Source organism: Stegostoma tigrinum, chromosome 18 (genome assembly GCF_030684315.1).
Source record: "Stegostoma tigrinum isolate sSteTig4 chromosome 18, sSteTig4.hap1, whole genome shotgun sequence".
NCBI lineage: Eukaryota > Metazoa > Chordata > Chondrichthyes > Orectolobiformes > Stegostomatidae > Stegostoma > Stegostoma tigrinum.
The window spans coordinates 23677078-23702205 of record NC_081371.1 but is presented as its reverse complement, the minus strand read 5'-3'; the positions used below and the strand labels follow the sequence as shown (position 1 = coordinate 23702205).

Genomic DNA, 25128 nt, shown 5'->3' with positions numbered 1-25128 from the left:
GAAAATAACTCTTGACTTCCAAAAGCTTGGCCATCATGTACATGACACAAGTCAAAAGTGTGATGGAATACTGGTGTAACATAGGGAAGGTCTTTGATGAAAGATATGAAGATGGTTGGGCATAGAAGCCGACTCAAAGGAACTCCTACAGAAATGTCCCAGAGCTGAGTAGACTCAGTGGCTCAAGAAGGCAGCTCACCACTATCTTCGCAACTACAGATGGGTAACAAATGCTGACTCAGCCAGCAAAGCCCATGTCCCTGAATGAGATAGTAAGAGCCATTGATGCTGGAGTCTGAGATAACACAGTGTGGAGCTGGAGGAACACAGCAGGTCACGCAGCATCAGAGGAGCAGAAAAGCTAACGTTTCAGGTTGGGAGTTTCTGAAGAAGGGTTCCAACCCAAAACATCAGCTTTCCTGCTCCTCTGATGCTGCCTGGCCCATTGTGTTCATCCAGCTCCACACTGTGTTATCCCATGTCCTTGGATGATTTTTTTTAAAAAGTGGGCAGCGTTCCTAGGATATAACCTTGATAGTTAAGATGGGACTTAGCAAATTAGCTTATTATTTTTAATGACCAATCTGCAGTCCTCATTCCAGTCAATTGAGACTATACAAATTTGTCTCCTTGCCTGTGGAGAACTTCTGGGCTTTTTGCTAGGTCAAGGGTTCAGTTGTGGGACACCACTGATATAAAGTTATTCTTTACTCTCCATTTAATGTTATACTACAGTCTTAGAACATAGAACATAGAACAGTACAGCACAGAACAGGCCCTTCAGCCCACAATGTTGTGCCGACCATTGATCCTCATGTATGCACCCTCAAATTTCTGTGACCGTATACATGTCCAGCAGTCTCTTAAATGACCCCAATGACCTTGCTTCCACAACTGCTGCTGGCAACGCATTCCATGCTCTCACAACTCTCTGCGTAAAGAACCTGCCTCTGACATCCCCTCTATACTTTCCACCAACCAGCTTAAAACTATGACCCCTCGTGCTAGCCATTTCTGCCCTGGGAAATAGTCTCTGGCTATCAACTCTATCTATGCCTCTCATTATCTTGTATACCTCAATTAGGTCCCCTCTCCTCCTCCTTTTCTCCAATGAAAAGAGACCGAGCTCAGCCAACCTCTCTTCATAAGATAAGCCCTCCAGTCCAGGCAGCATCCTGGTAAACCTCCTCTGAACCCTCTCCAAAGCATCCACATCTTTCCCATAATAGGGCGCCCAGAACTGGACACAGTATTCCAAGTGCGGTCTAACCAAAGTTTTATAGAGCTGCAACAAGATCTCACGACTCTTAAACTCAATCCCCCTGTTAATGAAAGCCAAAACACCATATGCTTTCTTTATGCAGAGGGCGGTGTGTGCCTGGAACACATTGCCAGCGGAGGTGGTAGAGGCAGGCATGCTAGTGTCATTTAAGATGTATCTAGATAGATACATGAATGGGTAGAGAGCCGAGGGATATGGATCCTCGGAAAATAGGCAACAGGTTTAGATAGAGGATCTGAATCGGTGCAGGCTTGGAGGGCTGAAGGTCCTGTGCCTGTGCTGTAATTTTCTTTGTTCTTTGTTAATTTGCACGACTTAAAATCCATTCTGTCAACAGCAGATACTGGAAGCCAATGCTGATTAGTGATCTCCAAGAAAAGGAAAGATGAAATTCATGGAATGTTAATTATGGTTTGGTCAAGTGACAGGAAATTGAATAGTGGTTAATGGATGGTCTTCGGGCTTAACCAAGATTTGTCGTGCAGTTCTCCCGGGACCAACGGGAACAGACTTTTGCTTCTTTTAATGTATAAGAAATGTAAAAAAAAGTCCACCGTGCAAGTTTCCTGACTTTTCTAGGATAATCCAGATCACTTGCTCAACAGCTTCTGATTTTGGCATGGATCAAAACTGCCACTGGAAGATTTTCTGCAACATTGAGAGTTAGAACATAGAACATAGAACAATGCAGCGCAGAACAGGCCCTTTGGCCCTCAATGTTGCGCCGACCTGTGAACTAATCTAAGCCCATCCCCCTACACTATCCCATCATCATCCATCTGCTTGTCCAAGGACTGTTTAAATGCCCCTAATGTGGCTGAGTTAACTACATTTGCAGGCAGGGTGTTCTACACCCTTACCACTCTCTGAGTAAAGAACCTGCCTCTGACAACTGTCTTAAATCTAGTTGAGCAGGAAGTTCACACACATGACCCAGAATGCTCCCAAAGGACTTGCATTGTGATTCTTCTTTTTATTGCAACCAGATCTTACCCCATGTTTCTGTATGGCTACATTTGTAAGATGCACAAACATGTTGTCTAGTTCATTGGTACTTGGAGTGTATTTGACAGTGCAGAAGCGACAAAAACCCAGTTTATACCTAGAAAAAATATTTTAAAAGATAAATTTCCAACGCACAAAACAATGATCAAGTAGAAAGTCTGGAACCACATAGGAAAGAAGTCAAGCTTGTTACCCCTGCGATCTTTGGTATCAACAGAAAACATAAAAAGAATACCTGGCTGAGATTCACAAGTGCGAAGTTGAAGTTACATTCTAATACTTTGCTCCAGGTGCTGTAGACACAGTTATTAGTTTTTGCCCAAGGAAGCACTTCTGCCTCTTCTTGCTCACGAGAATCCCACTTAAGAATGGTATCTTTAAATTGCCTTTGACCTCTGATGACCTATTCATACAGTTCACTTGGCTGTGATCAAGCAGTTAAGGTTAGTCCTCCCATTCACCACTTCAAAGGGTTTGAGATAGAATTAGAATTAATTCCCTAAGTTTCTATACTTGAGATTACTACTATTTTGCATTATTAGATATCTGTAGCTCAACATTAGCAACAGATTTATACGAAGTAAATATGTCATCATTGTCTGTGTTCTATAGAGGTGCCCTCTGTAGACGCATCTGTGGCTCAAAGCAAATAAGCTGCAATATCATCCAAACATAAAGTTATTAAGGTTTGAAATCAATTGAACTTACATGTAACATTTTAATGGACGAATTGAGGTCACTAGCACATAGAAACGGAGGTCAAATTTCTTCCCACCAATTAGTAATGGATTGTCTATGTAGAGGGAGATGACATAAGTTTCCTTGGAAGGGGTAGTCAGAAAACTGGAAAAGAAATGAACATCAAAGAAATGAACGCCCTAAGATACTAGTGGTGGGCCTTACATCTATAATCCCCTCAACTGGAGAGGCTGAAGAGGCCACAAAGTAAGTGAAGGGGATTAAAAAGATAAATCTGACATTTACTTTAAAGGACTTCAGCAAAACTTTGAGCATTGTATCTGCAATTCTCCATTTTCAGTTCTTTGAAGTTTCTGTTACCATTTCCAAGTGCATACCCATTCTAGAAAGTGACTGAGCCATACCAGTAACACAGCCTATAAAATGGGCAGTTTATCTATTGGGTCACTGGGCAAAGAAAAGAGAGCAGTATCAGGATCATTGAGCCATTTGGCCACCTTAATTAAGGAATCATTCCAAAGCCATGGGAAGACTCTAACAAACAAATATCAGAATGACATCTTTTAGTTATGGGGGCATATTGGAGAAAAGGGGGCCTTTTCATTAGAACAAAAAAGTTTGAGACAATCAGACAGAGATATATAAACATATTAGCTTTTATTGTAAAGGTAAATGGGGAGAAACAATTTCACTTTGTTGGGTTAGAAATGGTGCAGAGCAAATAGCTATCAATGGCTGCAAGCAACTTTTTTGGTAGAAATTGAAGGGAAATGTAATTGGCAGAACCACAAGAACAATGGGAAGTACAAACAAACAACTGTAGATGCAAGTCATTGTGTTGTAGCTAATTCAGGTTCCCTATTGTGTTCTTACTAAACTTCTTCAAACATGAATTTTCATTAAGCCTTTTAGGCCATGTGTCTCTATAAATTCCTTAGCAAGGCATGGGATGATAAAACATTGAAGGCTTTATGCTTTTCATGTGGCATTTAACATCTTTTTCCACTATCCTCTCTTTCCACCATCCTCTCCCACTCTTGTTTCTTTTTCATTATAATGTCAAGGAACTCTTTGTCTATTGAGAATCCCATTAACGGTTCAATGTTCCTGTCACCCTGGGTGCGGAGAGATATCCCAAGATCTCATAGTTCTGTATAGTCTATGAGAAGTCTAACATTGTCTCTGGAGAAAAAGAAAAGCCAAACAATGTTTTTGTAAAATTATCTTCTATCTCCAGTAGTTGATGGACAAAATTTCAACATTCCAGGCTGAAATGTTTCTCATTTCCCAGGCCCAGCTGTTCTGCCAGCAAGTATATCCTAAACAGATTGCTCTAAGCTATTTCAATGCGTTGCAAGCGCAACTCCCGGAATGTGAATGCGCCGAAGCTGCTGCATCTTATTTTGATATATTTCAATCAATACTTCTCCCTAAGTTCCACAAAGCTGATTAACTATCAGAGTTACATTTATTTCTATACTCACTTAGAGGCTTTGTTGTCACGAGACCATTTTTTAATTTGTGAGAGTTTGTTGATGAGAAATATTCCCTTCCCTTGAGCCTTTCCGCAAGGTTTCATGATCCAGGTGCTGTTTGGATTCCTCCTAAATTCCTCCACAAACATGTTATAATCTGCCGGTAGCATGAATGTAACAGGAACAAAATCTTTGAAGATAAAAATGAACACTTGTAGCATGCAACTTATGCAACATTAAATCCAGGTGTAAAATAACCGTGCAACAACTTACATCAAACAACTAGGTAGAACAACATCAACCATATTGTTGCAAAAGTTTCAACTCGAGGCTTAAGGATCAGAAATGTACTTTGAGGTATTGATTTAGGGAAAAAGCTTTTTTGTCATTACTGGTGTGAAAACACAGTAATTTTATGATTAAATATACAGGACTAAAAGTAGGATTGTGCTAGTCTTTTGGATATGGGATAATAGCATAGTGTTACTCCACATCCAATCAAGATGATGTAGACAGGTAAGTGTATGACAAAGGAGTTACAGTTTCCTAAAGCTAGCCTGCACACTTGCCCTGGCATAAGCCTCACATCTACATCTTGTAGTATTCATGTGTCAAGTCCAATGACCCTGCTTCAGAACTAAAAGCAGTGAGGAAATATTCTATTTGACTCACTCCATGCCCAACCCCCAACTCACCCCAACCCCAACCTCATCATCAGCATAAATACCATCGTTTCCCAACTGCTTTCAGTTCTGGTGAAGGGTGACTGGAATTGAAGCCTATTTTTGTTTCTCTGTCACACCCTGCTGCATTTCTCCAACGCCGTTTTTGCCTCAGATTTCCAGATATTTTCACTGTACCACATTGCTTATCTAGTCTGCAAAAGTTGCCAATTTCTTGATTATTCCCTTCTTTTTTAATTCTTGTAACTTGTCTTTCAGACAGACTTTAGGCTCTTGAGCAGATGCTGAGTTGGTCTCACAGTCTTATCTACTTTGAAGTGATATTCACCAGGAAGATATCCAACTTGTTAAAATGTTAAATGTTAAAAAAAAAATTTGTAATCTTTTAGGATTTGTTCAGCAGTCAATGGCTTAGTGACCCGCAAAGAGCTGCAAACAACTTCTGGCACATTTAGAATTCTCATACCAAGCTTTAGACTTACTTCAGTTGCTTAACATTTACTTTCTGGAACTCTGGATCTTAATTCTTCTTATTCCATTGAGCTCTCAGCCTAATTTTCCATTTGGCATGATTATCGGTCCTTCATACAGCCTAAACCTCACTTTGAGAGCTTCACTTTTGAATCACCACCTTGAGCCACTTCAAACAGGTCTATGAAACCCATTATATTCTATGAATCACTGGTATCCATTTGATACTTCACTATTAATCCATGCTCTCCTTTTGCAGTCATCAATCTAACTGCCAGAAACCATGTATCACTTCTGGACATCACAACAACTACATGTTGTATTATGTTGTATTATTTGTCAGACCCATCAGTTGACATCTCTCCAGCTTTGATCTTCCTGCTGTCTGCTCTGCGAACATTTATTCCTTTTCACCAAATATTGTTCTCAGTTGCCTGGAATATCTCTCATCTTCTGGTAACTTTTAGCTGATGATTGACACAGCAATAGTGTTCTTAAGAGTATATTTCTTCTCTTTCAGAAGATATGCTGCCATTTTAGGATCTATTATGCCTAGCATACTTTCAACTCTGATGAGATCATCTTGATTCAACTCAAAGGATCCATCTAAATCACATCCTGACCAATTGTCTCTCTCTCTCCTTCAGCTCTGATATTAAACACTAAGTGACATTGTTATGGGGGTCAAAGTGTGTTTTCAAAGCCTACAAATTCTCTGCATACATAATCTCTTCAGCCTTGAAACTGCTCGACCATGTCCTGACTCTCCCCTCTACCTATCTTCTTTTCTCTCCATCTTCGGTCCGCCTCCCCCTCTCTCCCTATTTATTCCAGAACCCTTTCCCCATCCCCCTCTCTGATGAAGGGTCTAGGCCCGAAACGTCAGCTTTTGTGCTCCTGAGGTGCTGCTTGGCCTGCTGTGTTCATCCAGCTCCACACTTTGTTCTCTTAAATTCTCTGCAATCTGGCTTTTCTGCTCTTCAATGAGATCTAGGTTGCAATGTAGCTTGTAGCACTCTTTCCCCAGTAGCAAATGCTATTTTGTAGTTTTGCCACTGAAAGCGAAAGCAATTTCAATTCTGTCTCATATCTCCTTTCATTTTAACAGCAGTTGGATGTGCAAAATGTGTCATCATTTTTACTCACTTTAATTCAAAGTTATTGAAACCTCTTTCTTGATGTTTCTTTCAGGAGCTGGCTTCTTAACAGCTCTGAAAATTCAGATTTTCAGTTGTATCATTGCTAACTCTGTGTTTCAAATGCTGTGTTTAGGCCTGCCGCATATTTTATACAAATTTGCTTCCCACAGAGGGAGGGGTCATATGAACCAGGCAATCCAACCAGTATGATTGCATTTCCCCAAACAAATAGTATGTTAACAGAGGGTGTATGCATACAGTTGCTGGCTTCCTACACCTTTCTGTCTACATTGGCAAAAGCACATATCTGTACCTGCTCCTTCATTTCTTCAATTAGAGTGAAGAAAATGAAGTCCCTCTCCACGTTTGCAGGACCTCTGTGACCTCCCTCATGCAGTGATGCACAATGAACCCTGAGATTTGGTAATGTCCTTGGTTTCAGTCAGAAAGGATCCTGAGGTAAAGAAATTGGGGGCCACAGCGACAGCCACTGGAGGGATAGCAGCCTTTCTGTACAGAAGCCTTCAAAGTCCCCTGAACTTCAAAGTCCAGAGTCACTCCCTTCTGACCTCAAATATTTTGAGAGCTTTTCAAACAACTCTACATTTAGCACTTCCACTAACTGTGCAGCAATAAAAGCAGTCAGATACAGCCAACCTTAAGTGACCTACTGATGCCTTTGGAGGGTGTGGGGTGGAGAGGGAGGGGGCAGCAGGCCTTAAGTAGTTCAGTTCAGGCTGAGAGTATTAGAGGAAGGTATTAACAAGATCAGCTGGGCTGGGTGTCAGATCAGCATTAGGAACTTATCAACGGTGCAATATACTCAGCTTGCAGGTTTCACAATCCCTTCTGAAGGTAATGCTGCACCAGAGGTAGCCAGAGTGAATGGGCTGTCATTTTAGGCACTTCCAGATTCATTTAGCACCAACACAAATGGCACTTTGGAGCCTCAATGCATAGCCACTGTGTCATGCAGTTGTAACGATCCAAGTTAAATCCATGGTCCTGCTTGTTTCTATGTTAGTTAATGTTAGGGAAGGAAGTTGTGAGAAGCTACAAGTAACCTTAATGTTACACTATTAGAAAGCCCGAGAAAATCATAAAATTTTAAATTAGTTAAAAATGGAAAGGAATGAAAACAAAAAAAAGTACATTTTGACAACACGTCTGTAGGGCATTGTTCATTTATATTTAGCTTTGGTAACCTTTTTTCTTGGCATCAGACAATATTGAACAGCTGAGTTTCCTTCTATGAACAGAAAACAAGATGAACAGCTGCTGTTCCATAAATACTTTAAACCCCTAGAGTAGCCAGAGATTATAAACCTACAAAGAAAAGTATCCTGTCTAACCAATTTCAGTTACTAAATGTTTACACAATAGGAAATTACAGTTTCAAATAAACATTTCTAAAATTAGAACCAAAGTTGTTGATGCATGCATCATTCTATTTAATGCAAAGTGGCAGATCTCTGCAGTTAACTTCAATTTCCATCACTTGAAATTCAAATATTTCCACTTGTTGTACTTCCTAAATGGATTCACCTATTTTAAATTTGGGTGTTTTATTGCACTGTATTAGGGTTAGAAAGTGGAAGATCTGAGAATGATCATTTTTTGGAAGAGTGATAGGACCTAACTGGTTTGCATGCACGAACAAGAAAATTAAAACCCTGTAGTACCACCTTCTGGCAGTACTGTGAGCTCTAACAATTCATCAAGCTTGGGCCTGAGCCTTTCACTACAGTCAATGGTAACTGAACCAGTTGCTTCTCATAACAGATTAGAAACAAATTTGTACCCTTTATCTGTAGGGGATCCCCAGTATAGATTCTCAGTCTGGATGAGGTCTTGTGCAACCTTACGGGTTAGAGTCCAGAGCGAATTTTGTTAAAGACTGGTCTACGATCACTGAAACAGCTGTGACAGTATCGACCTCCATTAGAACTCGGTGATCTCTTAACCAGATGCTTATTTTTACTGGCTCTGGTTTGGATATTGCTAACTGTTCCAAACCAGATGCACATTGACTTTCCAAAGTGTGCGCTCTCTTGGATACCAGCCTATAAGTTCACTCACTCAATTTAGGTTAGCAGGTCTCTTTTACTCTCTCGAGTCCACATACTGGCAGCAACTAAATGGCTAACTGGCTCAGATCCCAAAGAAAATTTTAACTGTTCGACCAAGGCTTGGCTTTGTTTTGGATCTGGCTGTGGTTGACCTAGAATCCCTCTGATCAAGACATGTCCTGAATAAGGCTATGCATTTGGCATCATTCAAATGTTATTCCCCAGGCTCAGTTGGACTGACAAGTGTGTCCATTTCCATTGAAATACCCTGCAACTCATACCCTCCACTTACTGCATTTTCCAATGATAAAGCCAGTTGTAGTGCCTGTTTGAAGTTCAGTTGGGCTTCAGCTAGTAGGCGGTTTTGGATGGTTACACCATTCATCCCACATGCCAAGCAGTCTCTCAGTATCTTATTAAGGGTCAAACCAAAGCCATATGCCTCTGCTAGTTGTCTTAACCTAGTCAGAAATTCCGAATTGATTGCCCTGGTCTTAGAGTTGCTGCATAAAACCAATTACATTTCAGAATTAGAGGAGGGTTGGGGTCATAATATTCCTTACTAAATCTGTCAACTCTTGAAAGGTTTTAGAACTTGGTGCCTCAGGGAAAATAGCCTCCAAATGACTGACAAAGCTGCAGATCCACAGGAGAATTACTTGTCATTTTTCATTTGCCCCAATGTTGTTTGCCCAGAAAAAAATAATATTTTCTTTCCATATTAGATTAGATTCCTTACAGTGTAGAAACAGGCCCTTCGGCCCAACAAGTCCACACCGCCCCTTGAAGCATCCCACCCAGACTCGTCCCCCTATAACCCACACACACCCCATATATTGGGCCCAGTCTTCAACATCAGGGTCAAACAAGTCAAGCTTCCCAAACAATGACAACATGCCAGAAGATATTACTCCAACTCAAAGACGGCTGCGAGCAGATTTCTTCAGGAGTGTGCTTTTCTTTCATCGCCACCAAAATAACTTCACAGAGGATACTGATCCATCTCCCTTAGAGCCAACTGTCAGCCTGAACAGGATGTCTGACACTCCTGTTTTGATCTGTTAGCCAGGACCCCCTGATTGGACCAGATTGACAGCTGCAATCAGGAAATTTATATTCTGTGAGATCCACCTGGCTGACCTTGTTACAATTATTACGAACACCTTTCTTTCTCCTGTAAATGCACTTTCTCAAAACTGCAAATCGTCACATGACTACACACTCTGGGGTTCCCTGCAAGCACGGATAGATTATAGACAATAGGGAGGGAATTTAGATTTAGTTCTCTCTTAAACCTGTCTGTAAGAATGTATTCGTTAAGACTAACTTGATAACAAATTCTTCTACTTTCCTGATTACTGATGACAGGCTAACTGACCTACATTTTTCTGTTTTCTCTCTCCCTTCTTCCTTGAAGAGGTGTTCCACTTCCTAACTTCAAATTTCATGGGACTATTTCAAAATCTAAGGAATTTTGAAAAATTGGAGTCAGTGGATTCATTGTTTTTGCAGTAATCTGTTTGAGAACAATAGGATGTATACCATCAGTCCTACGTATTTGTCAGGTTTTAGTCCTTTGAATTTCTCTGATGGATTTTTTTTGGTGAAAGTTAACTACAAATAATCATTTTGTACGACAGGACTTCAGTATTGCTAAAAAGACTCATTTTATCAAAAATGTTTCCTCTTGCACTCATCAGGACAATATTACTACCAAAGCTGATTCCACACCATGATCTAAAGCACCCATCTTACTGCTCACCACTTTGCTACCTTCCTTTACTAACAAGCTACCCACCTCCTTATCCTTTTTGGGCAGTCTTTTGAATGGTCAACCATCCTTGAATATTGACACACAAACAGAAATTGCTAGAGAAACTCAGCAGGTCTGGTAGCATCTGTGGACAAAAATCAGGATTAACATTTCATGTCCAGTGAGGCTTCTTCAGGCGTGCTGAGGTTTTTCAGCAATTCCTGTTTTTGTTTCTGATTTCCAACACCCGCAGTTCTTTCTATTTCCTTAAATATTGAGGTTCTTGTTGTGCTAACCCTTTAATCACATCTCCATAATAGCTATCAAATTATATTCATTTATATCTATTTCTGCCATCAACTCATCTATCGTCTGTGTGCACTCAGATAAAGAACTTCAAGCTTTGACTTCAAACCAATATTATTTACTTTGGTTCTAATTTCTGCTGCACTCATCTGCATATACCTTCTACTCACCCCACACTTCTGCTCTACTCATGCTTCAGCTTTTCACAACCCTGCACATCTGTTTTCTTTTGCTTCAACTGAGTCTCCCTCACTAATTGGTTTAAAGACCTATCTGCAACTCCAATTACATGATTCACCAGGATACAAATCCCAGCATGTTTCAAATGAAGCCCTTCCCAATGGACAACGCCATCTTTCCTGGTGCCAGTGCTCAATAAATTGCAACCCATCCCATTTCTGCCACACCAATATTTGAGCCATGCATTTATTTCTCTAAACTTATTTATCCTACATCAATTTGCATGTGGCTCAGGTAGCACTTTAGAGATTATTACCTCTGTTGTTCATGTTTCTAATTTAGCTCCAAGAGATACTTGTAACCCTTCAGCAGAACCTCTTTCTGCTCCTGCTTATATCATTGTTACTTACATGGATCACGACAACCGGATTCTTCCATTCCTGCTCCAAGTTCCTCTCCAGCCGAAAGAAAAATGCCCCGAACCAGATAGACAACACAGCTTGCAGGACGCTGTCTTTGCTACAGATAACAACACCTATTCCCCCACCTATGCTACCCCCCACTACTACTACATGTAAGCAATTAACTTCCCTAAAGGGCATTAGTGAACCAATTTTTATAAAAATCAATGAAGACGTCGTGGTCATTTCGATTGAATTTAAATTCCACAAAGTGTCAAGGTGGGCTTTGAGTCCATGTTTTTCTCCCTAACTATCCACACTTTCCCGTTACCTTGAACTTTATCTTGATTTTTACATCATCCTTTACTTGAACTCTCCTCTCCCTCTGTTATCTTGAAGCCATTTTTCCCATACTGGACTACATTTTTCAGGGCAATCTTAGATGTTTTCTCATCAACCTGTTCAAAGATGTTATGACACACTTCTGGAGAAGGTGGACCCACTGGGGTGCTCTTATGTTTGTACGATCTATCCCTTCCTATCACACCCTACTTATCTACAGTTTGTTTCCATATCAGCACCTGACCTGACCTTTCTATAACTTTCAAGATCTCTAACTTTCAAATCATTATTTTGTTTAAAGTCCCCAGCGCAACTCAAATTCAATAATTTGGAATTTTGCTTTACATTTGCTAATTGATGAATATTGCCAGCATTTTTTGCTGTAATGCAAGGAAAAAATGTAAAAGAAGTTGTAAAATCTAATTATTGTGTTTGCTCTCATAATATACAAGTTACTATAATGATTCTATACAATGTGTTTTGAAAATGTTGCAGGCATGTAATTTTACATTGTTGATAATGTAACAAGGCAATATTCCATTGGCTGCTTCTTTATAACTACTATATGACATTAAGTTCTATTCAAGTCACTTGAACTGAACATTGGGCCAGGCGTACCGATGAACAATGTGATGCCACATGTTCTGTGTGAACACCAAAGGTGTTATTTATCTCTATATTGTTCATTCATGTGACAAAATGAATAAATAAACAACAAATTGTGGTTAAAACATTTATGCCTCTGAAAATATGATAACAAATTAGCTAAACAAAACAAAACATTTTACAACTTCTAAGTGGTTGCAGTGACTATAATTTCCAGCTAGTAAGACATAAGTTGGAATTTGACTAGCTTGGTCTTTTAAATGAAAGATATGAAAATCATGTGTAAATCCAACTTTACTGTAGTATGTGCATTCATCAATAATAAATCCTAGCTGTAAAGCAATTGGTGATGTTAGAGGAAAGTAGAGTTTGGAATCATTTGTTCCAAAGATTTATTGCAAACATAAAATGCAATGCAAATAGCATTCTTCTTATAAATTGTGTTCATCTGTTTAAATTTGCATTTCAAAACACTAACTTCATAAATTTACATGCTTTTAAAGTCTATTTGCTAAGATTATGTGGATTAAGGTTTTCTTGAAATGGCTTATTAATGTTGTCAGACTTAGATTAGATTCGATTCCCTACAGTGTGGAAACAGGCCCTTCAGCCCAACAAGTCCACACCGCCCCTTGCAGCATCCCACCAAGACCCATCCCCCTATAACCCACACACCCATGAACACTATGGGCAATTTAGCATGGCCAATCCACCTAGCCTGCACATCTTTGGACTGTGGGAGGAAACGGGAGCACCCGGAGGAAACCCACGCAGACACAGGGAGCATGTGTAAACTCCACACAGACAGTTACCCGAGGCTGGAATTGAACCCGGGTCCCTGGTGCTGTGAGGCTGCAGTGCTAAACACTGAGCCAACATGCCGCCCTGCTAAATGTCACACATGAAAGATCAAGAGCAAAAGATACGATTGCTTTACTTAGCCAAAAACAGTTTGGGGTAAAAATAATATAATGGCGAAGAACAATAGGAATTTCTACACTGTTTCTGACTGCTTTTCTGGATCAGTACGCTTTTAATCAAACTTGGAAGGAGGCAGTGCTAGATCCAGTGATACTAAACTAGGAAAAGAAAGTGAAAAAGGAAACAAGGAAAGGTCTTACATACACACATTTATATAGTCATTTATGGTCTTAATGGTTCCTTTCCATTTCTAAAACATTATCTCCGATAAAGATTGCCAATGTGTGATCCTGGCATATGTACTGGCTCCATAGCAATATAGCAGGCAATTCCACTTGTAAATTGCCATGTAGGATCATAGGAAATAGGGGAGTGGGCATTCAGTCTATTGAGCCTACTCTGCCATTTTTAATACAACGATGGCTGATCGAACACTTTGATGCCTTTTACCCATACTATTCCCATAAGCCTTTAGGCCATTGAGAATAAAAAAATTAACAACCACTACTTTAAATAGGCTCAAAAACTGAGCTTTCACATCCGTCTGACATAGAGAATTCCAAAGATTCACCAACCTCTAAGTAAAGATTTTCTCCTTATGTTGGTCCGAAATGGCATTCCCCTTATTTTTAACTTGTGCTCTGGGCTCTCCAGATAGGGGAATCATCTTACTTACATCTATGATGTCTAACTCTTTAAATATTTGTAGGTTTCAATGAAGCCACCTCTCATTTTTTAAAACCCTAGAGAATATAGGCCAAGTTTTAGAACCTTACTTCACTATGTTAATCTCATTTTCTTCAGTTTTATTTTGCTATTGTAATTTGTTTTGACGTATTTCCTGATAGCAAAGTAGCTGTTACTTCTTCATACATGATACTTTTATTTTAGTTTTAAACTACTTAGACTTTTCTCCCAGCAGCAACTTCTATCAACTAAATGATAGATTTCCTGTGCTATCAATTGGATTTTATCACAGTTCTCCTCTCTTGGTTCAGAATGAAACCATTCCTCAATCTCTGCTCTCTTTTAACATGTTGCCTCCATTCTCAGCGCTGTATTCAAAATGAAGTCACTCCCTGCTCTCCATGTTCCTTTTAAACTTAGAAAAAACAAAGAACCGTAGATGATGAAAATCAGATACAAAAACAGAAATTGCTTGAAAAATTCAACAAAAATTCAGCATCTGTTGAGAGAATGCAGAATGAACATTTCGGCTCCAGTGACCCTTCTTGAGAACTGACTGTAGCCTGGAAAAGATTGATGTATATGCTGAAGATGGGGTGGGAAGGGCTGAAGGAGTAAATGATAAGTGGACACGGACAACCCCACAGCACCTTCCCTTGTAATCGCTACGTGCAATACCTGCCCATTTACTTCCTCCCTCCTCACTACCCAAAGCCTCAGACACAGCTTCCAGGTGAAACAGCAATTTACCCACACTTCGCTCAATGTAGTTTACGTTTTTCATTGCTCATATTGTGCTCTTTTATATACTGGGCAGATGAAGCACAGAGTAGGCAACTGCTTTGCAGAACACATATGTTCTGTCTGTAAAAATGAACCTGATTTTCCTGTTGCCTGCCACTTCAACTCATCACCTTGTTTCCTGACCAACATCTGTTTCAGGCTTGCTGCAGTGCTGCAACAAAGCTCAGTGCAAGCTAAAGGAACAGCATGTCATTTCCCAGTTGGGAACCCTGCAGCCTTCTGAATTCAATATTGAGTTCAACAACTTTAGGGCTTGACAACCTTCTCCCAGGTCCTTAACCAAACCCACACACACCAGGCCTTGTCATCACAAGGGCTGCCACCACAAACAACCTATTGTCAGCCACTAATAGTCCCTATTAGCAGTTATTCATTCCCCCAGGCTGATCTTCATCCAATTCCTTAGTCTGCCCAACTGTTCCTCTATCTCTCTCTTGGCTCCCATCTCCACCTATCGTTTACTCCTTCCCCCTCTCACCACCCCGTCTTTAGCTTTATCCTTGCTACAACCAGTAATGAAGAAGAGTTATTGGACTTGAAACGTTAATTCTCCTTTCTCTCCACAGATGCTGCCAGACCTGCTAAGCTTTACCAGAAATTTCTGTTTTTGTTTCTTTTTAAACTTGTCGCTTCCTCTCGCAGCACTGAGTTCAGAACGAAGTCATTCCCCCTTGCTCCCATGAGCATGGTTAAGAATGTCGAAAGCAAGCTATTTTAACATTTCAGATGCTTTGGAGCTCAGTTTCCAGGCCATTGATTTTGTATAAGCTTGATAAATTCTAGATTAAGCCACTTGATGCGGAGATTCATTTTAAGCATAACAGAATATGGAATTTGCATAACAGAATATGAAACAGCTATTGACCATAAAGATTGACTAGCACATCTGCAGTGTCAAACTAGATCATCACTAAAAAACACGATATTTTTCCCAAAAAGTGCAGTTCCGCAAACTAACTGCAGAAGTGCAAAAATGATTAGCCAGACTCCACAAATCACCATCCAGAAAACCCAATCATGCAGCTCCCTCATATACTTCATCAAACTAGGTTAGATTGGCTCCTTTATTATGATGTTGGGTAGAATTATAACTGTTGTTCCCTGATGGCAGAAACCTGCATAGACACAGGGAGAATGTGCAAACTCCACATAGACAGTTGCCTGAGGGTGGAATTGAACCTAGGTCCTTGATACCACGAGGCAGCAGCACTAACTAGTGAGCCACTGTGCCACACTAATTCGGGCTCAGATAAGAATTAGGAAAAATCAATCATTGTTTGCTGGGAGAAAGCATACATGCAGAGGTAGCAGGTGACAGCTGGATGCTCTACAATCCAATTTCCACTCACTGCCAAAACTTAACACATGACGAATGGCCACTCAGGAATCTTTGTTCATGGAACTATAACCTAACACCTTCAGGAAAGGAGGGGAGAAAGTTTGTGAGGGAAAAACAAACTGTACATTTGTATATACAAATTAGGAGCAAAGTAAGCCATTCAGCAACTTTAAGCCTGTTCCCATTCAGTAAGGTTATAGCTGGTATCATTGTGTCCTTAACTCCATCTTCCTGCCTAACCTCAATATCCTTGTTAGCGAAGAATCTATCCACCACTGTCCTAAAAATATTCAATGATACTGCCTCTACTGCTCTCTAGAGTTCCATTGATCCAATAAACCTTTGACAGAAAAGATTTCTCTTTATCTCCAGTTTAAGTGGAAAGCCCATGTCCCCTAGTTAGGGTATCTCTCAAAAGTGACACATTGTTTCAGCATCTACCTTGCCATGTTTTGTCAGGACCTTTGGGAATGACCTGATAGCAATTAATCCAACATGGCTACAAGACAGTCAGGACTGTGAACTAAATAGAACAGGTTATAAGATCTGCAGGAACGACAGATAATGCAGTATTTCACTTTTTAAAGTTTGATAGTCACTGCAGTGTGTAACATTTGTGGAGGTCAAGGTTTATATTCGTTGATGTTTCTGTTGATTTTGGTTAATGCACTGCACATTGTTGATGCTTTCTACATTGGATTTTAGCAGCTGTAACACTTTCATTGAGTATTCATCTTAAAATGTTTCAATTTTTATAATTTGGAACAGATACGATATAAAATCAGGGAAAAAAACTCCCTGCTGGCAGCATCCTTGACCCAATCATCTTCAGTCGCTTCATTGATGGCTTTCCCTCTGTCAGAAAGTCAGAAGTGATGATGTTCACCGATGGTTGCACAATGTTCAGCACCATTCATGACTTCACAGATACTGAAGCAGTCCATGTACATCTGCAGATGACCTGGACATCATCCAGCCTTGTGATGATAAGTGGCAAGTAATGTTCATGCCAGGTAGATACCAGGTAATGACGATCTCCAGCAAAACAGAATCTAACTATTGCCTGTTGACTTTGATGGCTTTACCACTGAGGAATCCCCTTCTATCAACTTTCTGGGGATTACCATTGAAAAGAAGCTGAATTGGACTCGCAATATAAATATGGTGGCTATGAGAGCGAGTCAGGGGCTTGGAATTCTACAGCAGTTATGTCACCTCGGGTCTCCCCAGAGTCTATTCACTATCTACGAGGCACAGGTCAGAATTATGATGGGATATTCTCCCCTTGCCTGGATGAGTACAGCTCAAGAAGTTTGATGCCATCTAGGACAGAGCAGCCTGCTTGATTGGCACACTAAACATCTTCAACATTCACTCCTTTTGCTAGTAATGCATACTGTCTATAAAATGTGCAGTAGTAACTCATCAATGCTCATCTCATAGTCCCTTTCAAATTCACAACCTCTGCGTAGAAGGACAAAAGCAGTAAGTGCATGGGAACACCATCATCTGCAAGTTCTCCTCCATGCCACACACCATCTTGACTTGGAAATATATTTCCTCACTCCCTCTTTTTCAAGTTCACTGGAGAAAAATGTTGGACACCCTTCTTAACAGCACTGTGAGTGTCCTTCAACACCAAGAATTGTGCTTTTTTAAAAGGGCAGCTCAGCAGCACCTACTTCAGTACGTATACAGACAGAAATAAATGCTTGCCTAGCCAGTGCTCCCACGAAACCCATGAAAAACTTTTTAAAAAATTGTTTTATATATTTTGTTAATTAAGTTATAATATTTTGCTACTTTGGTCCTACATGACTATGGAACAAACATAACAACTCAGATACCTAGATAAACATATTTGCCATTTTCATCCTTTTCTGCGAGAGGACTGCCCTCTTTTTCGAGTTCTTTGCGATAACGCTTTATGTTCTTAATCATCAAGTCCTTCCTGGTCAGCTCGTAATGGTTGGGGAAGTGGTTTACAATCTGATCATCTGAAAGACGGTAGCCATTTTCAACACTGAATACATTCCGGATAGTTTGCACACTCATCCTGCATTTTAAACAAAAGGCCAGGAAATTGATTAATAGAATTTCAGTTACTGTCAGGAAATATAAATTTTAAAATGTGCAACATAAAATACCCAAAGTTAAGTACAGTCTAAAGCCAGTGAATTAGCTGCTGTGAGACATGTAAAATTTACAATGATACTTGAGGTTTATTTCTCATTATCAGAATATAACAGGGACTGGAAAAGATAATATTAATTGCTCCTCTCTGACTGACCTAATAAGATGGTGATGGACCTTCTTATTGATTCACTGCAGTCTCAAAGCTCTCATAGAGGTTTCAGTGAACCTGATGGTTTTGCAACATTCCAAATTCTCATCTGTTGAAAATGGAATTTAAGTTCCCAAGTTTCCAGGTGGGAATTTGAACTTATGCCCTACAGGAATAGTAGCCCAGGCTTCTGGATAGCATAATCACTGCAGTATCATCCCCATAAAATACAGAAGATATATTGTCCAGATAGAACACTACATTTGCTTCTAATTTTGAAATGCTTGACATTCTGACAAAGTGGATAAAAATCTTGATATTCCTGACTCTAACAAACAAAAACAAATCATATTACATTCTTTGGAATAATAATAGACTGCACTTTTGAAATCATGTTCATGTTATAAATAGATAATTGTTATAAAGCCGTGAATACTCTATCATTGTAAAATGGTTGATAGGGTATAGCTCACTGTGAAACATCATTTAAAAGGCACGTGTACTGCATTCAGGTAGGTAGAAGCTACAAAAGAAAGGGTTTGTATCAGCTACGCCATCTTTCTGTTACATAATGGTACATGTGAGGTCTGAGAGGGCTGAGGAAGATAGGCTGAAGGCAATATCAACGTCACCTTTAATACAATGGGCATTAGGTGTGTACCATGTTTCATTGCTGTCAACGTCTGTTCTAGCATGCCACACATCTCCATCATCACCTTCCTCGAGCGATGCAGTCTTTGCAGACGTCGGTGTTCAGACATCTCCATGAAGCTGAGTCTCTGATAGTAGACCCTTTAACATGGGCAGTGTCTTCTGCAACCACGAGGTGCCCTCTTGCCCAGCTGCAGCCTCTGGAACCATGCCCAATGGCCAAGCTGTTGCAACTTCCTGATTGTTGCATTGCCACTCCTTGTGGCTGAATCCACATCTCCACCACTCTGCACATCACTGACGGACCCAAAATCTGAAAGCATTGATCGGAAAGCCTAATGAACTCTCTCCTGCAATGGACCTCTCACGACCTTCATCCTGTCTCTAATCAGGGAGATGGCCCAATGTGGACCTATGCAATTTTACCAGCGGCAACCCTCCCTGCCCCATTCCCCTACATCACAGTCCTGGTTCCAGCAACATTTTGCCTATGTTTCTCATATCAGGATTTTTCCTCTCAGAGAAAAGAACACGCTGCAAAAGAAAGATTACCCAACATGTGAATAGAAGCTCATGATTAAAATTTTCACATAAAACATTCAAAATCTTTTTTTAAAAGCTCTGTCTTACAGTACCAGTTAATAAGCACAGCACAGGTACACCAACTGCATGATTGGAAGCTTGATCAAACCCAATTTGAAAAAGGGCGGCGTGGGTGGCCCTGATGAGCCTTGCACATATGCTGGCATACTGGGGAGCAGTGAGCACACTAAATGCATGGTATGCCTCAGGACTCTGAGTTCAATTGCCCAGTGAGTTGATAGGCATCAACTCAGCGAGCATCAGTGTTGGACCCAAATTCTTTTTGATTTTTGTATATTCTTTTAAAAACAGTTATTCATGTTTCTCAAAATATGCAGTACATCCAGGATCTTGCCTCAGGGCTGAGGCATGGGGAGAGCTAGGGTGATAAACTACAACTGTAGCTTTTAGAATTTGCTACCAATGTACAATGCTGGAAAGGTACTTAAAACTTAAAATGAACCAGATCCTTGGGCTAGCATCATGTGATCCTTTGTGTTGGATCATGTGATTGCTAGGCTGGATCTGCCCTGTCATGATCAACCATCCTATATTTTATCAGATTACCTCAAATCTTTAATATTTAGTACATGGCCTGTACAAATTCTCCCCTGGGCACCATTTGTCCTGCTTTCCAAGTTGGAAATCTGAAATCCTGAAGCACCAGTTATCTAAAATTCTTTTCAGCCCACAATGCTCGTTCTCATTGTACATGGTTCTGCAACAGCCTTGGATTTAATGAAGCAATGCAAGGAATAATGGAGCTGAATCAAATTTGACCTGAGCTTTCAATCTCACAAGAAAACAGTCTGAGTCTCCATTCAGATTTTGAATGGTAAAACAAGAATTTCACTGGATAGTGACACGAGGCCCATTTGCCTACATTTATACCTCTTTATTGCCCAATTTTGCCTCATGCGTATGCAATTTCTATTCTGCCACCTGCTGGATAGAAACTAGATGGTGAAATGATTCACATTAGATTAGATTAGATTCTTTCCATATTAGATTAGATTCCTTACAGTGTGGAAACAGGCCCTTCAGCCCAACAAGTCCACACCGCCCATTGAAGCATCCCACCCAGACTCGTCCCCCTATAACCCACATACACACCATATATTGGGCCCAGTCTTCAACATCAGGGTCAAACAAGTCAAGCTTCCCAAACAATGACAACATGCCAGAAGATATTACTCCAACTCAAAGACGGCTGCGAGCAGATTTCTTCAGGAGTGTGTTTTCTTTCATCGCCACCAAAATAACTTCACAGAGGATACTGATCCATCTCCCTTAGAGCCAACTGTCAGCCTGAACAGGATGTCTGACACTCCTGTTTTGATCGTTAGCCAGGACCCCCTGATTGGACCAGATTGACCGCTGCAATCAGGAAATTTATATTCTGTGAGATCCACCTGGCTGACCTTGTTCCAATTATTACGTCCACCTTTCTTTCTCCTGTAAATGCACTTTCTCAAAACTGCAGATCGTCACATGACTACACACTCTGGGGTTCCCTGCAAGCACGGATAGATTATAGACAATAGGGAGGGAATTTAGATTTAGTTCTCTCTTAAACCTGTCTGTAAGAATGTATTTGTTAAGACTAACTTGATGACAAATTCTTCTACTTTCCTGATTACTGATGACAGGCAAACTGACCTACATTTTTCTGTTTTCTCTCTCCCTTCTTCCTTGAAAAGGTGTTCCACTTGCTAACTTCAAATTTCATGGGACTATTTCAAAATCTAAGGAATTTTGAAAAATTGGAGTCAGTGGATTCATTGTTTTTGCAGTAATCTGTTTGAGAACAATAGGATGTATACCATCAGTCCTACGTATTTGTCAGGTTTTAGCCCCCTGAATTTCTCTGATGGGTTTTTTTTTGGTAAAGTTAACTACAAATAATCATTTTGTACGACAGGACTTCAGTATTGCTAAAAAGACTCATTTTATCAAAAATGTTTCCTCTTGCACTCATCAGGACAATATTACTACCAAAGCATTGGAGTGCGTACTTTGTAACTCCAGCTCACCGCTTGTTCCTTCAGGCCTTCACCTTGAATAGCAAACCCAACAGGTTATGGCAAGCTCCATGGACAGCAGCTACCTGCATTCCCAATCCAACACAACATGGCAGTAGAACGTCACCAGTCTCACCGCATCATCATGGCACTTCTTCAACACACTCAGAATACACTTCTCCACTTCAATATTGCACTTTGGAATGCACCAACACATTTCATTGTAATGCTGCTGCAATGACACTTTGTGCACGTGGACAAGCACCACCTTATTTATTTGACCCGGGTCCATTTCAGAACTACACTCATGGTGCTCATTCACTTTCCATTTGTTTGACTACTCACAGCATTTCTGCCTTGCCTTAAGTTAATGCACTTTGTCACCACAGTCAAAACTAAAGGCGCACAATAGTTTTGGCTTGCCTTGCTGTTTGGCACAGATTCGAAACCAGGCAGCTTATTATGGTTAAAAGCAGTGATCAATCAAGGAGGTGGACATGTTGCTGTATGGCACCGTGTTATATTATTATTGATCACCTCCAGCATGTGCCAGTAGCTTGCACAGTAAAGTAACTCTGTGTGTTTCAGCCAAGTGGCCATAACTTAAAGGGAGTAGTCCTCAGTCAGATTCAGGGAGACAACCTTCAGTCAGTGTGAACATACACATGCAGCATCCCATCTTAGTGCAGGGGCTTGGACACTGTCAGTTGGGTGATTTTGGTGGTCAGATTCAGGGGTTCCATTTCACAATATTCTGGGCAGTCAGCAATGCTCAGTCCTGCAGATCCAGTCCAGTGATTCAGTTAGTTGAGGAGCTGCACAGAGATCAGTCACAGGTGCAAGGACTCATCAGGTGCAGCTGTCCATCCAAGTTGGTCAGCGAAGTGGGTCCCAGTAACTTCTGGGGTCTGAATAAAATTCAAGGGAGGCTGTCAAGGGCCAATGCTGAGGTAGGGAAGTTGGGGGGGAATCAATTCTGGGCATTACAGGCATCAACCTATCGACCTGGGATGCAGAGGCGAAAATAAGTGTGATTGGAGGAGACAACTCAACGTGTAAAGATAACAGTGCACTAGGGACGTGGGCTGCTGGGGGCGGGGAGGTGAGGGATGGGCAGGGGTGGTGCGGCGGGTGTCAATGGTCACATCCAGCCTGGCTTTGATAGAGACTCAGTGTAGCACGATGGGTGGGATGACTGAGTTGTAGGGCTAGGGCTCAGTGGGTATTGTTGGCAGATTAAGGCTTAAATGAAAGAGCTGGGAGGGAACATGTGGAAGCATAGTATTGAGGGGGTCAACAGAGATTGCAAGGAAAAAAGAAATGTGAAAGTTTGATGGGGGTATGGTGTTTAGTTACCAGGCTCAGCCCATGACTCACTTTGCCAAACATGACTTGCACTGCCTTCCATTCTCATGCAGATTGTGATCATACTAACAGTGGGCACAGTGAGTCTTTTTTTTCTGCGTGAGGGTGCGCACTGTACTTGTGAGTGATGTGAGGCCCTTCATGTGGCAAACATGTTAATTGAACATTTGCACAGTATAGGTGAAGTCATCTGTAATCGTACTACTCTGCATGTGAAACGTATTCAGAGCTAAATTTTATGCTTTCTTGAAGTTAAGTTTGAACTGCATCAAGTTTTTTGGAGGGTTTAGCATCCTGAGGCCTAGTGAGCTTCCCTTGCCCTGGTTTACTAAAGTGACCATGTTAATTACTTACTGTGCCCTTGTGATGTTTCTAACGTCCAAATTCTGTTCCATCTTACCACTCTCCACTCAGTCAATATTGGTCCATATACCAGCATTGCTTATGCCTGCACCATTTTAAAAACGTTGCACTGCATGCGGACAAGTCCTGACATTCAAAAGCTGATCTGCTTGCTGATGGTCAGAATCAGAACACGGCAGATAAGGCGAAGATGGTACCAGGGGTCTGGAGATGCTAATATATGGGGTGGTACAGAGGAGAGGAGTCCTCCTCTTGAATGACTGGCAGAGCACACTGTGCCACCAGACCCTGCCAGTTTGGTCTAAGGTTGCCACTCAGGTCAATGCCGTTTGCATGGTGCAGAGGAACAGCCAACGGTGTAGAAAGAAGGTCAATGTCCTTCTTTGCTTCTTCAGGGTAAGTGCCACATTCTTCCCTCTGCCAGCTTGTAGTCAATTTATTGGTGCTGCTGCTAAACACCTCCCAAGGCTCATACCTACAACCCTTACTGTTGCCAGTAACAGATTCCCTCATCTGTTCTTCACCCTCACCCTCCCACACCACTGACCTTCCTTGTCCTCTGCATTACCCCCTTAGTCCTCTGAAGCATTTCCCCACCTTTCCTTTGCATGCACTAAGAATAAAAAACTGTCACTCACTGTTATCTAACTCATCTTTTCCTCAATTCAGAAGAAGGCAGCCCATAAAAGGGCAGAGACAGCCCACATTGTGGGTGGTGGGGTTTGGAGGGCTGGTGGTGGTGGTGTTGGGTGCCCAACATCTGTGTCCACATCCTCTTTATGGAGAGGGGAAGGCTGGACTACTCCAGCAGGGATGCCGAGACATCCATGTCCCTCCAAACAAACGTGCATCATTTTCATGTGAATTTCACTTTCCCTTCAACCTGGCTGTTACTCTCTGTCATTGCACACCACTTGCCACAACAAGTCTCTCTTTTGGCTTATAGATCTCACAAGTCTCCTGAAAATATCTGTTGAGTAGACGCTAGCTGTGGGAGAACCTTCCTTTTGACTATCTGCGGATAAGAGTATCGAAGTCTCAGAGGAAGCATCAGAGAGAAGCTTCCTCCTACGCCCTACATTAGCTCAGAGGCTGAGACACTAGGAAACAGGGTGGTACTGGGAAGAACCACATACAGGCCTCTTGGCAGTTTCCACCCAGGACACTGCAGAGACAGTTGGGCTCTCCAACTCGATCCTGCATGTTATTTTTCTCTAAATAATTGTCCAAAAGAGTACTTTGCAGCTTTGATAGAGCGAGGTTTGCCTTTGTCAATTCCATTGTCGAGGTTGATGCTAGTTGGTCCATTGCATTTTGACTTAATAGTGATTTGACACAGCTGAGCTACTTCTTGGCCAGGTCAGAGGACATTTAAGAGATGGCCACATTACTGTGGCTCTGGAGTCACATGCAAACAAGATGAGGTACTGATGCAGATATCTTTCCCTATGGGACATTAATAAAGAAATATGGACAAAATATTGTGTGCATGGAGTGAGGGGCTAAATACTGTGTTTGTGAGGGAGTAGGTGCTAATTTCACTGTGTGGCTGAGGGGTTGCTAATTTTTGTGTGTATCTGGGGTAACTGAAAAAGAGGGGGTTGTTTACTGTGTGTGTGAGAGAGGAGGCTAACTACTACATGTATGGGGACTAATTAATCTGTATGTGACAGTTGGAGGAGGTGCTAATTACTGATTGT

General features: G+C 41.1%; 1 protein-coding gene across 5 annotated transcripts in view; it reads right to left on the bottom strand.

The window, feature by feature from the left end:
- Nucleotides 1-25128, bottom strand: part of LOC125460677 (polyglutamylase complex subunit TTLL1-like) — a 70465-nt gene that overhangs the window by 22888 nt on the left and 22449 nt on the right. For 4 of the 5 annotated variants that reach the window (XM_059652396.1, XM_048548366.2, XM_048548368.2 and 1 more), the window contains exons 3-6: nucleotides 18010-18218; nucleotides 4471-4651; nucleotides 2996-3130; nucleotides 2276-2384 (exon numbers count right to left, since the gene is read on the bottom strand). In XM_059652396.1, the coding sequence (XP_059508379.1) occupies nucleotides 2276-2384; nucleotides 2996-3130; nucleotides 4471-4651; nucleotides 18010-18218 (634 nt within the window). The remainder of the gene's footprint in view (nucleotides 1-2275; nucleotides 2385-2995; nucleotides 3131-4470; nucleotides 4652-18009; nucleotides 18219-25128) is intronic. The other variant, XM_048548369.2, reaches the window with a different exon arrangement.